Here is a 17,274-nt window from a genome sequence, read left to right as displayed (position 1 = left end):
GCAGTCTGCTTTATAGAAAGTGTTTGACTTCTCTGTTTTAACGTTTCTAAAACACAGGTTACTGCTACAGAAGTGCAATGATTTTAAATAGTATTTAACACTGGAAAATTAAAGTCTTAAAGCACAATCTGAAAATTTGGGAGCAAACTTCCATCTTCTTGCACAACATAAGCATGCCCAGAGGATAAAACCACGTATATGGACTGATGCATGTCTGCGGTCTGCTCTCAACTCCTATTTTGGTTCTGTGCCCCCTCAGATCTGTCAGCTCTGTGTGTTCACACCTGCGTTTCTGTCAAAATGTGTCATTTTTTTCCAGCTTCCTGCAATTTGACTGAAGCACATGAAATGTCAATTTTGCAAGCAACTCGGCAGAACTGCAGAGATGAAGGGAGGTGGTAACATCTGCAAGGGCTTGCTGAAGCAGCGGAGAGGGTGGGAGCGAGTGAGCTGCCAAAGACCACCTCTTCCCCTGGCACAGCTCTTGCTGCCCCGCTGGTCAGTGCTACACTGCGGTGCGGTGCCCAAAAGCAGAATACTGGGAAACGGCGCAGTCAACACTTCTGCAGATCTGCCTCTGTGTAGGCCAGCTCCTTTAGCAGACTATGGACATCAAAAACTTTTCAACAGATGAATAAAATATTTAATCTGAGATACAGATTGCCAGAGCCAACTGAATATGATATGTCCAGGTGGCCAGGAAGGCCAATAGCACCCCGGCTTGTATCAGAAATGGTGTGGCCAGCAGGACAAGGGCAGTGATCGTCCCCCTGTGCTCAGCACTAGTGAGGCTGCACACTGAATACCGGGTTCAGTTTTGGGTCCCTTATGACAAGAAGGACATTGAGGTGCTGTAGTGTGTCCAGAGAAGGGCAACAAAGCTGGTGAAGGGTCTGGAGCACAAGTCCTATGAGGAGCAGCTGAGGGAACTGGCGGTGTTTAGCCTGGATGAGGCTCAGGGGAGACCTTATCACACTCTACAAATAGTTGAAAGGAGGATGTAGTGAGGTGGGTGTCATCTCTTTTCCCAGTTAATGAGCAAAGGGATGAGAGGAAATGGCCTCAAATTGCACAAAGGGAGGCTTAGATTGGATATTAGGAAAAAAAATTCTTCACTGAAAGGGTTATCAAGCACTGGAACAGGCTACCCAGGGATGTGGTTGGGTCGCCATTCCTGGAGGTGTTTACAAGATGTGTAGATGTGGTGCTTAGGGACATGGTTTAGTGGTGGACTGGATATTCTTAAGGGTCTTTTGCAACTATACATTTCTTTGTTTCTTGGTTGAAAATCTTTATATAGCTCATGCTTCATGTTTTAAAATCTGCCATAAGCTGCGAAAACACCATTAAACTCTTTCTGAGAAAAAATACGAAGTCACAAAAAACTTGTAGCTAACAATCCAAGTGAATGGACAGATGTAAAGAACGTGCAATTTATAATATAGTTACAGAAGGGAGTGGCTACACTTCATGTGTGCATACAGGGTGTTGTATTGATGATTAGTACTTTGCATACTCACTTCAAAGAACTTTGAGACAATGCCAAGAAGAAAGAAACAACATAAAAGTAATTTATCAACATTGATAGATTTTTAATTATTTTGGATGACATGTAAAGGTCAAATGGGAAAAAATATAGTCTTGATATACAATCTTACCATCTGACATAAAGAGGAAAAAATGGCACCTATGACTGATGTAGATCAATGCCTGGATCATCAGCTAATGCAAATCAGCACAGGTCCAGTTATTTTGGTGCCAGCTATGGCTAAGCACAGATCAGCCTTTTTGTGTATGAAGTAACAATTGCATGTACTCAGTCAAAGCAATTTTGTGGCAGTTCCCATTTCTCCACAAGAGAAGTAAGGATGTTACAAAACTCTGCTGTACCTTTCTGGGTTACTGAACTAAGATTTTCCATTAAATGTATGGAAAACGCAAGAGAGAAGTTATGTTAAAATTCTGTTACTTATGCAACGAATGAAAGATTTGCTGAAATTGACTGTTAAGCAAACTCTGACCTTAATTGTTGGTTTTCAATAAAAATGAAAGCACTGAACATCTAGCCATCTTTATACTTTTACATTTATAAATAAAATAGTCATTAGAAACTGCATTTTTATGCCTTAATAAATCCCATCTTGCCTCTGTGTTGGCCATTAATGACTTAATTAAACAAAGTTTGTGTGACTTCTTGGCTTTGTCATAAATTCTTTAATTTTGTTGAGCAATTTTTCTTCATACACATATACATTGAGTTCCATACATCTGTTTGTTGTGGTTAAACTAAGCACCATACAGCTGCTTGCTCACTCCCCCTCAGTGGAATGGGGGAGAGAATTGGAGCAGTAGAGGTGAGAAAACTCGGGGGTTGAGATAAAGACAGTTTAATAAGTAAAGCAAAACAAGGAATTCATTCACCATTTCCCATGGGCAGGCAGGTGTTCTGCCATCTCCAGGAAGGCAGGGCTCCATCATGTGTAACTGTTACTTGAGAAGACAAACGCCATCACTCTGAGTGTGTCCCCCTTCCTTCTTCTTCCCCCAGCTTTATATACTGAGCATGATGTTCTACGGTATGGAATACCCCTTTGGCTGGTTCTGGTCAGCTGTCCTGGCTCTGCTCCCTCCCGGCTTCCTGTGCACCTGCTCACTGGCAGAGTGTGGGAAACTTGAAAAGTCCTTGATGTCAAGTAAGCCCTACTTAGCAACAACTAAAACATCACTGCGTTGTCAACATTATTTTCATAACAAATCCAAAACACAGCACTGTACTAGCTACTGAGGAGAAAATTAACTCTGTCCAAGCCAAAACCAGGACAGTGTTATTATGCAGTCTTCAATTATATTATCATAAATACCAAAGACGATGACAACGGGTTTCAGCACAGTATGAAAAACTGTTCACTGTGAAGCTAGTCCAAGTGCAGACATGAAGCACATGAAGTAAGATCTATCTTCTTTCTTTTTTTTTTTTTAATGATTATTTAGTGAACCTGCCTATGGCATTTTGAAGTCCTGCCCTCATTGCTTCCCTGTTCTGCATTACTCTGCCTGTAGTTTCTGCTGCCTGACAGGGTCCTAACACGAGCTCCGTTCAATACTGCAGCTACAGGCAGGTTTTTTACCTGTCCTGGCAAGCAGCCACACAAACATTGCTGAGCTGGATTTGACAGTGGAGCTCTGACCATGGGAACTCCACCTGTTCCAGATGCTGGGGATTTAGTGTAGACCTGTAGAAGCAACATGTAAAGGGGTTAATTTCAACGAAGACAAAAAATAGTGCCTCTAGATTGCAGTTCAATATGATTAGGTTGCTGTACTTGCTGTGAAGAGATTAATCCTATACATGTTGCCTTAAAAACACCCAGATAGTGCCACCTTAACTCCTACTTTACGACAATGAATGAAAGACAGGCAAGGCTAGATATATCAAACCTATTTTGACTACAGTGCATTTTCTACCACGCTTACATACATTGATGATCTTCTTTTAAGTAGAATTAACCTCAGCTGAGTCACCTTTGTATGTGTAAACATTTAACATCATTATTTTGTGCAACCATCCCAGATTTCCTATGTTATTTCAGTTTGAAATAAAATGCGCTAAACAGAAATCCTGACTGACTGTTCAGAGCTACTGGCATTCCTGCAGGGTCACCACACATTCTTTATCCTGGTGATATTATTCAATGAAGTTCTAGTTTTTTCAGAGAGGCTTCTGGTGGGCCAGTCCCTCTGTTCCTTGCAGGTTACAGGTTAGGTGAAGAAACATCTCAAGCCACCCCAGCCTGGGTGGCCCAAGGATAGCCTCACTGCAGGTTCAGCTGAGGGTACACACATAACTGCTGGCACAGCCAGACACAGCACTTGTTGTGCCCACAGATATTTCAGAAGTGCTGATCTCTGCTCAGAGCAGTCATGCAAAAATTAGTCTGGACCTGGAAGATGCTGGTAAAAGGCTTCGGCATAGTCTTTTAGCACGCTGTGGGGTGCTGTACCATGTGCTTGATAGTGCTCATGTCCACAGAAGGCTTGCAGTCTGTCCAGTGCTTTCCAGTTCCATCTGCATATGGGAATCTAACACACCAACGCACATAAATTGCTTCTACTTCCCTCTCCATCAAGCACCCATTTAACGTAAAAGTAAAAATACGGTACCACCTGCTGGTGGGGATACTGTGTGCACCGATGGGTTTCCAGTCATCAGACCTCGCTGGGGCCGATTGTGCTTCATGACACTGATTTCCCTGAGACACTGGTCTACACAAAAGAGTATTAAATAAGCCAGAAGCCCTGGAGCCATCTCAGCTACAGCACTTGCGACGTGACATTCATGGCTGAAATCGCATCAGCACTAGAAAAGACAGCACAATATTCGCAGAAAATAAGCTCATCAAAACCATGGTCCCAATCCAAAGACGCATCTGTGTACACGGCTACAACACAATAAGCTGAAAGGCAATGCTGTGCCATTAAAGCCTGCTTATTTATAAATAAATGCATATGGACAATGTATCTAGTGTTTTGGTTGCGGGTGTCTGAAACTCGAGGTAGCTTTAATAGGATTGAGAAGAATTACAGATGATGATAAAGCAAGATACAAAAATAGATTAAAGTTGGCCTACTAAAACAATAATCCATTAGTGCGGTCATTCTCCCATCAGTCAAGGTTACTCCACTGGAATATGGAATAACAGGAAAAATATCTGTGAAAAAATACTGATGCTAAACTAATGTAATTGTCAGCGAAGTCAATGATAGCTATGTAATTAGCTTTTAAAGGAGAGCAGAACTGAGAACACTGTATTGAGCTCACCCAGAAATTGTTCTGCAAACTTCTTTGTAGGTATGTGAGGTCCTGGCCATTGTCAGACAAGGAACTGGTCTGGCCCAGTAGGACTCATCTTCCTCTGTTTGAGAACTACTTTGAAAAACTCCACAGTAAAACAGATAAGAAAAAATAAGAGTTGCTTTACGGTATTGCTTATAGTAAAAGAAAACTGACTGTTCTCTACCAAATTAAAAAAGGTTCTCTGGCTTGAGAGATAGAACTTAGACTTGCCTGCCTTGGTCGGTCATCTAAAACTTTTGGACAAAGGTGTGCCCCAAATGCAGGAGTTCACAATTAGACACTCCATGCTACCACGTATTCACAAAATCACTGCTCCGCGTTGAACACTGAGATCTTTCAGACTGCAAACCAGGCAAAAAAACATGAGAATGACAGAGGTAAAACTGATCCTGATTCAATAGGAGCTGGATGCAGTGACCTTCCAAGATTCCTTTTATATCTATCATTTAAAAATGGGAGTTGTTTTCCAGCCCTTCAAAGGAAACAGTGAAACATAAGCTAGAACTTAGAAGATTATTCACTTCTTTGTCCATTTGTTATGTTGCATACCTTACTGTGGATTTGTATCCACAGAGCATAATGTTATGCATTTCCTCATTGACCTTTAACATTTTATTTAATACATGTTCTGTTAAATTTCAAAACCATATTCTTTTTCCTAGAAAATGGACTGACTGTCTTCAGGGTTGGAAAACCGTAGCAGCAGATGTGTCAAATTTGTTTCTCTGGTCAGGAGGCTGACCTGTGATACTGAGCATCACTGTGGGTTTGTGATTAAACCTACAATGTGTCAATCCACTTACGAATGGCCACTCAAGAAACAAATGTTTCTTAATCCTGGGGTCTCGGGGGGTGGACTGCTTTCCTGGGTTCGGCTTGTTGTGAAGCAAAGTTTAAAAGTAATTAAGTATCTTTAACTATGTCTCAGTTGTGACAAACATACAATTTCAAATCTGTACATTCGCTCTTTTTGATGCTTGGAAACTTTACTGGATTTCATGCTCAGCAATGTGCTTCCCCCCCCCAAAAAAAAAAATAAAAAAAAAAATGGGCTATGTAAAACATGCCATATTAAAGAATCAATCACTCAAGCTCCCAAGAACTTAATTTTCCTCATTCTTATGGTATCCAGCAGTGAAATGAGAACGCTGAGATATGCAAATACCTCAACATCTTCTCTTTCAAACATCTTCTCTTTCAAAGTACACTAGAATCCTCTCAGGGGCTTTCTTGATTGTGTGGCCACTACAGATGAACCCTTGCATATTTCTAATTAAGGAGGACTGCAGTTACTTTACAAACCATTTTGCAAAGTCATAATCCGTATCAAACTTGAAGATTAGTTCAGTATCTTAGAACTTCATCATCATGGCATTTTCCACTAAATATATAGTCACAGTTTTTAAAGCATCAAAATTATGTAAATAATGTAAAAGTTGTGCAATGTAAAAGTTATGTTAGATTAGTTAAGAACTTTCAGTATAAAATGGTATTTCCTATTACTCAGCAATAGGATAAATACACTAAAATAAACAGGAAAATTCTATTTATAGTGTTTTATCTAATCTAGTAAAGACCTGTTACTACAGTTAAAAAGCATCTGCAATGTAAAGAAATTGGGCCAGCAGACAATCTGAATATATAGTAATTTACAATAATTTTTTTTTATAATTTTTTTTTAGTTTCAGGACAGAGTACGCTCCAATATTTGTCACTTCTTTTGCATGTTAAAGGGTCTAGTAAGCTGCTGTTCAGGTGAGGGATAATAGTGACTGCCATTGTCACTTTCGTCTCTCTCTAAATCTCAAAATCCATCACTAGGTCAGGGAAATCCTCCTCTAATGTCTATGTCCTTCCTTGGGAATAATTCAGAGAACGGCACCTGAGACTGGCTGTTTGAGAAATAGATCAGTAAGGGATTTGTTTATGAAATGTTGATTAAATGTAGCTTTTCATGATGGCTTTGCTTATGTAGTAAGGAAGCGTGGCTGATTTAAAGGACTGAAATCGCTATTAGAAGCAGCAGATTACATTCCCAAGGTAAGCATGCACACTGATGAAACTGCTTACTGCAGAACTGCTAAGGACTAATTTGTATGTTAGAAAAGAGATTTGCTGGAGCACACTGCAGAATTTAATGTCAATGAAGGTTTTTTGCTGTTTTTTGTAAAGCAAAAAAGTAGATATTTATATGATGCTAAATTCTGTTCTGGGATATTCTTATTCAAAGCGTTTTCTCCCTGAAAATAATGACTAGAGAAGTGAATACGGTGGGCCAGTAAGAAAGTGTGAAATAGGTAAAATGAAAGAGAAGAGAGGGAAGCTGGTTTTCCACTCACTACAATTCCGTGAAAGGATAATAATGCCTTCATTTTCTTGCATCCCTAAAGATTTTAATGTATAGTAATTAATATGACTAGGTTTTAGATCATAATGTTTGAAAACTCAGTTGTTTATCATAGTAGTCACATATAAAAATCTGAGATAATAACAGTAAACTATTTGTGAAGATACAGTAAAAAAAATGTGGTAAAAATCTAAACTACCTCTAAAGCAAGCATTTATCTATATTACCTTTCAAACTCACTATCCACATATGATAGTGTAAAAATGAGCATTGGACGATTAAAATAAAAGTAGCATAAGAATTTGTGACAACGTATCAGTTTAAGAAAAATGTATGTGACTACAGAATAGGAAATGGTAGTGATAAAATTTAGGAAAACCTGTCCGAAACACTGTTTGAAAAACCTCCATAATAAATGCAATAAGGTGAGTTCTGGACCCACTGAGCTTAATGGGACTTTTTCTGCTGCTCCCAGTGTCAAGGTTTTGTCACACAAATGCTGTAATGAGGTAACCACAGTCCTCAAGCCTGGAGCAGTTAGTGTGTCACATGCTGCATCAGCATTTCTGTGTCTTAGACTCAGGAATGTCAAAACTCCCCACAATTTGCTTTGACACTAATGGAATCTGAAGATATTCTTGTGCTACGTATCCTGACTGATTGACAAGGGAAACAACCTGGTGCAGCAGTCACCTGAGCCTGACATTCAGATTTAGGATTTTGGGACTACAGGGCAGTAAACGCTTCCAATTTCTATGCCACTTCATGCTTCCAGTGCCTCAGTAAGATGAAATCTCCAGTCCTACCCCAAATTGCAGCTTCTCTTTCCCATCAAGTCCTACGCACGGCTGCCATGGCTCCTTCAGCAAAACACAAAGCACCCCACAGTGCTTCCAGTTACAACAGAGAGTACGCAGAGCCAGAGGAATCTGTTTATTTGCAAAAATGCAAAAAATTTACCTGAAGAGCAGGGGAATGTAAAGGATACAAGGATCCCCAACCTCAGGCTGCATACTCTGGGTGGGTGTGGATTTTTGGACATGTCCTGTTTTACCACACTTCTCATCTTCTTTAACTGCTAGTACATCCGCAAATCAGTATGTCTGGATAGCACAAAGTCAAAGATGGTGGGTTTTTTCCTCTTGAAACTAATTAAGACTCAAAGAGCAAATATAAATATGAAAAAATTGGTGCCTAAGTAGAAATACTGGTACTGAGACTCCTAATTTGAACCAACTGATTTAGAGATGACTCTGCTGGAGGAATGACTTCCCGTGAAATGAACGCATTCACATTTGTCTGGTGCTGAGTGATTGGAAGTGGTTGGACACTACTTCATTTTGTGTCATTATTTGTGAGCTCTGTGGACTCCAGCGTGGCTCTGTGGAGGATATAGGTTTAATCAGGATGGAATTTTGTGTGCTAGCATTAGCAGGGCTTTCAGAGAAACTATAAGCAGACATAAAGCAGCTTAATTCAACCTGGCTTACTTTCAGTTTCCACACTTTCAAACACAATTTATGCTTGGAGTATGTCAGTGGAAACCCTGTTACTGTTTTTAGGCCCCTGATGAATCTAACCTAATGTTTACTATATCTTAGAATCTTTTTATGTGACATCTCAGAGTTGATCCTTGCTCTTAAGCATTTAAAGACTGACCAGCAATGCTGGACTACATTAAGGACTATTCATGGAAGAACACATCTTAATCTCCAATCTTTATCTTTCTGGTTTGTAGAATGTTGTATATTGCTGTATTATTTTTTGCATCATGTGTCATTCATGTCTGATGACTGCTAGAAACATGTGTTTCCTCTCCTATTTCCTTTATAGGAATAGTTTTATTTTCATTAATTAATAAGGAAAGTCAGGTAAGTCTGGCAGTAATGTGGTAGCTGTATCATCCTGCTTCTTGTTTGCAGCGTGCTTGACTACAGAATGGAAGTACTTTCTTTATGACTGATTCATTCCATGGCATTTGACTTCACTTATCAGTGGTACAGCCACTCGTTTGGCAGTTTGTGGCTCAGACATCTCTATGCTCTGCTTTCATGTGTGCAGGGATATTGTTAGTGCAGTGGATAACATCCATTTTATAATTCTATCTAAATGGCCCTGTCAAGAGCAGATCACACTTGTAAACACAATTCATGGCCAGAGAGTTGGCAGTCTCACTGATGTCATGATATAACTGAAAAAACTAAGAACAGTGGCAAAAAAGGAGAGCAGAAGTTAATTACTCCAGTGTTGGAAAGATTGTGCACTAGAATGGACTGTATTAGTTATGTACTCTACAACATTTTCAGTTTTTTAACAATGAGATGAACAAACCAGACATGATCAGTCACTAATGTTTCTATTTAGGTGTTTATATACTACCTGCTATATGAGTAAGGAGACTTTACTACATTAATCTTAGCTTTCTTGCTATAGAACCTACTCTTTTCTCCCCCGCACATAATTCTCAGGTGTCAGACACACTAAGATTGCTTTGGTCATACAACCAGTGGATGCTTCCTAGCCTGGTTTTCAGGATGTCACCTGTGCATGGATCTGTTTATCCATCTTGATACAATATGGTTTGAGTCTTTGGTTCAAAATCTATTGTAACAGTGGTGGACGTTTCAAACACAATTGTCTAAACATTTTCAGAGTAGGTGGTTAGGCTTCGGAGAAAGATCTAAATTAATGCTTCCTCTAACAGAAAAATGTGTTGAACATTCTCTTAGCAGCAGCTGCCTGGTCATTCAGCACACTGAAGCACCCACAGTGCCCTTTCTTGTCTGGTGGGAATGTCATGGGAGACAGGAAACTGAAAATACTGTTAGTGGGTTTGGGGGAAGCAAGGTTATAAAAGATTTATCTTTAGGAAAAAAATAAAAATTGCTTGTTACTTCTGCTAGTTGTGAAATGACTCGATTATTTTTTAAATCAGTCTTCCTCCATTACCCAAGGTAAGACAAACGACCATGAAGGTAGGAGTGATTGAGACCCATCACTCCCATACAATTGTTCCCAGCGTGGTAGTGCAAGACACCAGTGAGGACCCTGGACCAACAGACAAAGGGGAAAACAGGTATGTCAAATTTACTATTTTGTGTCTTTGGGTTTTTTTTTCTTTGATCATTTGCATAGAATTAACCAAGCACAGATGCTTGTCATCATCTGATTTTCTTCACCCTGTATAAATAAATTACATTTTAAAGATTGTAATATATTGATTATTGTAAATATTTAGGGTATTAAAATCTGTGCTCTTTCAATTTCCTTAGATAACTTAGCCCGTGACTATAATGGTGAGAAACAGTCTGTGAAAACTGAGATTAAATGGCTTTTTCTATATCAGCAGATATCATATAACTGTGTTGTTTTGCTGTTCCCCAGGCAACAGTACCTACCCGGTGCATTTGCATGCTACAATATTAACAACAATAGTAATAAAGATGAGTAAGTATCTTTGCCATTTCAGAAAATGAGAGTACTGCAATATTGCTTGTTTAAGCAGCAATGAAGAATGATATCTATCTAACCACTTCTTTATAAACAGTTTTGTCATTCAAGTAATCCCCAAAGAGACGGCACATACATTTAACTTCATGTACATCAATTACGATGATCATTCTCGATACTAAAGTTACTGGTATTATATCTATTAGTTTAAAACTCGATATTAAAGTTACTGGTATTATATCTATTAGTTTAAAATAAAAGTAGTTCTATGTGAATACAATAAGCAAAAGAGTTTTTGAGGGCCAAACACCTAAGTACGTTATCCTTACTGAATTCAGATGATCCTAATAACTAAATGTGGAAGCAAGTGTTACATGCATCCCATGGGTCTATCATATTTTTCTTTTCCTTAGAGAGGAGAAAAAAAAGAAAAAAGAAAAGAAGAGGTAAGACAAAGAGTAGTAATACTACTATTTCTAAGATATTCAATTTCTTTTCAAATATGTTTTAACTTAGTCTGTAACAACTGAAAATTTAAACCTATTTCTTAGCAAGTCAGAAAAAAAAAAGGATGGAGAAACACAAAAGAACAAGGAAAAAAAAGAGAAAAACAAAAAAAAAGATAAGTCCAAGAAGAACGAAAATAAAGAAGAGTAAGTATTTTTCATTTACGTCCTGCTATATTAGTCTAATAAAACTGCTTTTGATGTAAAACTGAATCCATTCATGGACATCCTGTAAACATGGTGCTTATACTCTAGTGAATGAGTGTACAGATCACTGCTGCTCTCCCTTGACTAGAGTAGTTTTGATTTAACTACATATGTGGACAACAGAAATACGCATGCATGGAACTGATCTCAAAAAATTAATCAAGAAAAATCTCCTTTGGTTTCTGATTATCCAATATTTTTTGCATAACAACCTGCAGCAAAAGATGTGCCAGCATAAAGCAGTCTCTCCCACACATAAGGACACCTACAACCAAGTAAACTCTTCTATGATCTAAAAGTTCTTGCTTTACCTTTTGCTTGGTAAATCCATAATTTTCTAGACAAGGAAAAGTAACTTAAAATAGTGCAGTACAAACTTGTGTGGTATAATTTCACATTCTTTGGTTTCTTTATGTATAACATGCCAATGTTTCATCTTTCTTAGCGCTAGACTTTTCTCAGTGAGGAAGGCTTGATTTATCTCACTTACTGAAACATTAGTCACCACATAATATTTTTATTTTTTAAAATATGATCAAATCATTTATCAGACAAGACAGTTCACTGGGTAGGAAACTAATTTTAAAAGGTTGAAATTACATGGGCCACTATAAACTGAAGTGGGACTGCCAAGCTGTTGCTCAGCAAAATTTAGATTCTAAAGTTTGCGTCCTGACTCACAGCGAGTAAGCATCTTCATGTTCTCCATGCATTCAAGCAAGGAAGCTTATAAAGACCATTTATTTTACACTAACAATTTCTGGAATGCTTCATTCTTCAACAATTGTTATGTGTATTTTAAGTCTCTCATTAAATCTCACTTTTTCCCCTGCCTATCACTTAGGAAGAAGAAAGATACTTTCGTTATTGATCCAGCGGGAAATATGTATTACAACTGGTTGTTTTGCATCACAATGCCTGTCATGTACAACTGGACCATGATTATTGCTAGGTGATATACTCCTTTAATGACTGTACAAAACTTCTGGCAAATCATAATATCCCTAAATAGATAAAAAAAAAATATTTCATTCATCACTGATTTCATGCAAGTATTTAATTTTCATTTCATGGTAATTTACTTTTGTCTTTTCCTATTCAGAGCCTGTTTTGATGAGCTTCAGCACTACTACATAGCAGTATGGTTTATTATTGATTACGTTTCTGATGCCATCTATGTTGCTGACATGTTTGTACGAACAAGAACAGGTAAGTATACTCAATGATTAATTCTTCTCCTTCATATATTTCCCTCAGGTGGTTTAAAATATTCTGAATATTAATGCTGTTATTAACTGGATACCCATGATGAGGTACAATAGTGAAAAGGACATTGAGATTCTGAAAGACTGTAGTCTGTGACCTGTAAAAATAGGAGAAAATGATGTATTACTCAAAGAATATGTAAAGCCTGAGGTAAGCTAGGCATGAGGTAACCTAGACACAGGCTGTTCTGCCTGCAGATGACTCAGTAAGACAAAATAAACATGCAATGTGGCCAAGCGAAGACCAGGGGTTCTGCAACATTAGCACCTAAATCTGGATTTTGTATTAAAGGAGATGCAAATATTCCCTTGATTTTCAAGACCATCAAGCAGGCAAGACATCTAACTAACTTCAGCTGAAACTGCTTCTTTTAAAATCTTATCCTACATCCAGAGTTACTGAGTAGATACACTCAACAGGGAACTGAAACACCCATGTTCACATTCCTCCCCTCATTAACCACCCTTCCTACAGTCCGTGGAGTTTTGGTGGGTTTTTTTTTTCCAGATGTTCACCACAGTGGAAAAGTGGAGGGAAAGAATCAGAGCTAGAAATGTTTGATTTTCAAATCTGTATAGTTTAGCTCAAGCTGAACTATATAGCACTAAGTTGAATATTTGGAAATAAGAAATTGCTTATTAAAAAGTAAGAGAAGTTATGTACCATCTGGAATTTGCACCCAAAATATTTTTCAAAGGAGATTTGGATTGACATTAAACATGACACAGATGATGTTGTAACATTTTTCGTTATTTACAATTTGATTTTAGGTTACCTGGAACAAGGTCTCCTGGTGAAAGAAGAGCAAAAGCTTCAAGAGAAATACAAGTCATCTTTGCAATTCAAGTTAGATCTTCTGTCAATCATACCAACTGATCTCTTATACTTTAAGCTAGGACTGAATTACCCAGAACTAAGAATAAACAGACTACTCAGAGTAGCTCGGATGTTTGAATTCTTCCAGCGAACAGAAACGAGGACAAACTACCCAAATATCTTCAGGATCTCTAACCTTGTCATGTACATCGTAATTATTATTCACTGGAACGCCTGTGTGTACTACTCGATCTCAAAAGCCATTGGATTTGGGGCTGACACATGGGTCTACCCCAACACTTCTGATCCTGAATTTGCCCGTCTGACTAGAAAGTACGTCTACAGTCTCTACTGGTCAACACTGACACTGACCACTATCGGTGAAACACCCCCTCCTGTAAGAGATTCTGAGTATTTCTTTGTGGTTGTTGACTTCTTGGTTGGAGTGTTGATTTTTGCTACCATTGTTGGTAACGTGGGCTCTATGATCTCCAACATGAATGCTGCCAGGGCAGAGTTTCAAGCAAGGATTGATGCTATCAAGCAGTATATGCACTTTCGGAATGTGAGTAAAGACATGGAAAAAAGAGTTATAAAGTGGTTTGACTACCTGTGGACAAACAAAAAGGCTGTGGATGAAAGGGAAGTCTTGAAATATCTGCCAGATAAACTAAGAGCAGAGATTGCAATCAATGTTCACCTGGAAACCCTAAAAAAAGTTCGGATTTTTGCAGACTGTGAAGCTGGTCTGTTGGTTGAACTGGTTTTGAAACTCCAGCCGCAAGTATACAGTCCTGGAGATTATATTTGCAGAAAAGGAGATATTGGACGAGAGATGTACATTATCAAAGAAGGCAAGCTGGCAGTAGTCGCTGATGATGGAATTACCCAATTTGTGGTCCTAAGTGATGGCAGCTATTTTGGAGAAATCAGTATTCTTAATATCAAAGGTAGCAAAGCCGGCAATCGAAGAACAGCCAACATTAGAAGTATTGGATACTCAGACTTGTTTTGCCTGTCTAAAGATGATCTCATGGAGGCTTTAACAGAGTATCCAGATGCAAAGGCAATGCTGGAAGAAAAAGGCAAGCAAATCCTAATGAAAGATGGGTTGCTGGACATTGATGTTGCAAATTTAGGAACTGATCCTAAAGATCTGGAAGAGAAGATCACCCACATGGAAGGAGCGATGGGCAGATTACAAACAAAGTTTGCCAGGTTGTTGGCTGAGTATGAAGCTGCACAACAGAAACTGAAAAAAAGACTTACACAAATAGAGAAAATATTAAAGCCAGTTATAGAGCAAGAGTTTTCAGACTTAGAAGAAGCAGATCCATCCACAGATAAACCTGGATCATCAAAAGTGGAATAAAACAATGGAGGTTGCCAATAAGACTCAGGGTCAAATCCTGCATGGAACCGAATGCATTAATTTCTAATTTTTGTAGGACCTGACTACTAATTATGAAAAATTACTTGTTGAGTTGACGTCACTAATTTCCTACAAGCAGCACTGGCAGGTTTCAGGAAGACAAAGAAGAATCAAGAGTGAGGATGGAAGATAACACCTTGGTCTCGCACAAACAGGTGGTATTATCTGCCAATGCGTTATGTACTCTTTATGTAACACTGCTCTACAGCAAATGCATTCAATCTATATACAGTCATACACCAGCAAACACTGAAAGTTTTGCTGACTATTAAAACAATGTATTGGTGTCTACTTACGGAAATAAGGAAAGGTTTTTTAAATATTGTACTTTTGAAGTCAATATGGACAAGATCCATGATATTAAATTTGTGTATAAACAAACACATTTTAATATGTATTGATTAAGATAAGATTAATTAAGTATGAGAGATTATATAAAGAATTAGGTATACCTACAATGCAAATGTGAGTACTGAAGACTGTAACATTTGGAAAATATTACTACTTCATTGGATTCACCTCGGCTGATTTCTTGAAATGTAAGTGGGCAGTTTTAAATGGTCCTTTTTTCAGGATATTAGATGCAAAGGCTGGGAGAGGGGAGAACATACAACTTTTTTGCAAGCATTGGTATGACAAATGTGGATGGCTCAAAATCTAGCTGTTCTTTCCACAAGCAAATGAGAAATAAGACTGTTCTGCTCCATATAATCATATGGCTGCTAAACATGGATTATCAAGTTTTTTAAGATCTGTGCTTAGAAATTTTTATGTCCCTAATGTAACAGTTGTGGATGCTGGCAGAGTGCAAGAAGCAGACATGACAGAAAGAGGCAAAACTCTCTCCAGACTGTCTTCTGTAGCTGCTGTTAGGGAAAGAATACAGCAACTAAATAGGTTCTTTTTTTAATTGGTATTTCTTTCTTCTGTTCACAACTACTACTAAGATAGTTGAATCAACTGTTTCTTACGTCAGATGTTTTCAACTGCTTTGAGAAGCATTATTTCTTTATTTTTCCCTAATTTATGTCTTCTTCCACTGGCAAAAATTGTTTTATTAGTTGTGGTCTCAGCAGGGTATTTTCAGTAGACTTTGATCACAGCTACTTAACATTGGAAAAATTTGATGACAAGGAGTGAAGAAAAGGATTGCAAGGAGAGAATGGATAATTCTGTATTTAGAGCAATTCAATTATTCTGGGCAACTGGACTGCCACTGTTAAAATATTACATATGTAAATGCTACTCTCACTTGATAATATCGCTATACTTTAATTCTTCTCTTTAATAGATGGAGATATTATAAATTGCATCTTTTGTAAAGTGCATTCATTTCTGGTTGTTTTATTTTTTGTAATGTTGATAGGTTTACAGAATGCCAGGGATCTATAAATAACTCCTGATTTCAGTGCAAGGATTAAATAGTAATTGATGTAATTAATTAGCTTTAATCAAATTAATGAAATACAATTCCCTTAAAGTAATGCTTAGGATATATATGGAACAACAAGGATAAATATAAATATGAAGTGGCTGTTCATTCACTACTGATCCTGTGCTTTGAATGCCAAACAGTGTAATTTGCTGGTGAGGGGAAGGAGTATGCCATCATTTCATTACAGACTATCTGTGCACATAGGAACAAGCGTTATTCTGGCATGGAACTATATTGTAAATGTTGGAATTTGCAATCAGCATTCTTTCAATTCAGGACTTGAATATAATTTGCAATCTGCAAGGCAGCAGCACCCTGTAGGGCTGTGTTAAGTTCCACTAGGCACTTAGTAAGCACTTTTCTCCTTTGCTGAAGAGTTTAGGACTTTGTATTAGAGAAATGTGTGATAGTATAATGAATTTGAATTAATAAAGTCTGAGATATACTGTTCACATTTTTTCTTTTATTGATCCTTCAGTCTATGACACAAGCTGTAGTCACTAGCTGCCTTTCTTGGAAATAAATACTATTTGATTTAAAACACTTAAAAATAAAACAAAAACAGAATTGATCTCCAGCAGTTTACTTAATATTTTCAGACTCTTATTGATTGGAAATCTTGTATTATTTATCTTTTATAAGCATGTATTTGCTGAAAAATAACCCCAAACACTAAATGCAGAGTTTCTTCCTGACACAAAACAAACCATAACTGCTATAAGGAAATGTCAATGAAATTTAAACTATTTCAGCTTGCACTTATTTGTCAGTAATTTTCAGGAGGCACACTGGCTCCTCAATATATATTTCCATGCAGCATAGAAGCTTTTGGATGTACTTGAGTGAAGTTTTGAAACACGTTTTGTGGCCAGTTTTTAACTATCCCATTGCGAGGAGCAGCTGTGAAGAAAACGTGTGCAAGAGCCTGGCGCTGGAGGAACGGCTGTGAGGTTTGCTCAG

General features: G+C 37.9%; 1 protein-coding gene across 4 annotated transcripts; it reads left to right on the top strand.

Moving 5' to 3' along the window:
- Positions 1–6,684: 6,684 nt before the first annotated feature.
- On the top strand, positions 6,685–16,766 carry CNGA1 (cyclic nucleotide gated channel subunit alpha 1). 4 transcript variants are annotated; one of them, XM_040595083.1, is made up of 8 exons: positions 6,685–6,895; positions 10,157–10,278; positions 10,587–10,649; positions 11,066–11,098; positions 11,204–11,305; positions 12,210–12,317; positions 12,468–12,574; positions 13,402–16,766. In XM_040595083.1, the coding sequence occupies exons 2-8, from the start codon at positions 10,172–10,174 to the stop codon at positions 14,817–14,819; spliced, it is 1,938 nt and encodes a 645-aa protein (XP_040451017.1). In that variant the 5' UTR covers positions 6,685–6,895; positions 10,157–10,171; the 3' UTR covers positions 14,820–16,766. The 4 variants fall into 4 exon arrangements, with proteins under 4 accessions (XP_040451017.1, XP_040451024.1, XP_040451033.1 ...); XM_040595090.1 differs by having other exon boundaries at positions 10,138–10,278; XM_040595099.1 differs by lacking the exon at positions 6,685–6,895 and adding an exon at positions 6,964–8,932.
- The last annotated feature ends 508 nt before the right edge of the window (positions 16,767–17,274 follow it).

Source organism: Falco naumanni, chromosome 1 (assembly GCF_017639655.2).
Source record: "Falco naumanni isolate bFalNau1 chromosome 1, bFalNau1.pat, whole genome shotgun sequence".
In the NCBI taxonomy this organism is placed as follows: domain Eukaryota; kingdom Metazoa; phylum Chordata; class Aves; order Falconiformes; family Falconidae; genus Falco; species Falco naumanni.
This window is presented reverse-complemented; position numbering and strand designations above follow the sequence as displayed.

Bases quoted from the DNA above. Each gene is read 5' to 3' on its own strand.
- CNGA1 (XM_040595083.1), top strand. From the start codon at position 10,172: ATGAAGGTAGGAGTGATTGAGACCCATCACTCCCATACAATTGTTCCC. The intron at 12,318-12,467 runs GTGATATACTCC...TTTCCTATTCAG, and splicing joins TGGACCATGATTATTGCTAG to AGCCTGTTTTGATGAGCTTC. The intron at 12,575-13,401 runs GTAAGTATACTC...ATTTGATTTTAG, and splicing joins GTTTGTACGAACAAGAACAG to GTTACCTGGAACAAGGTCTC.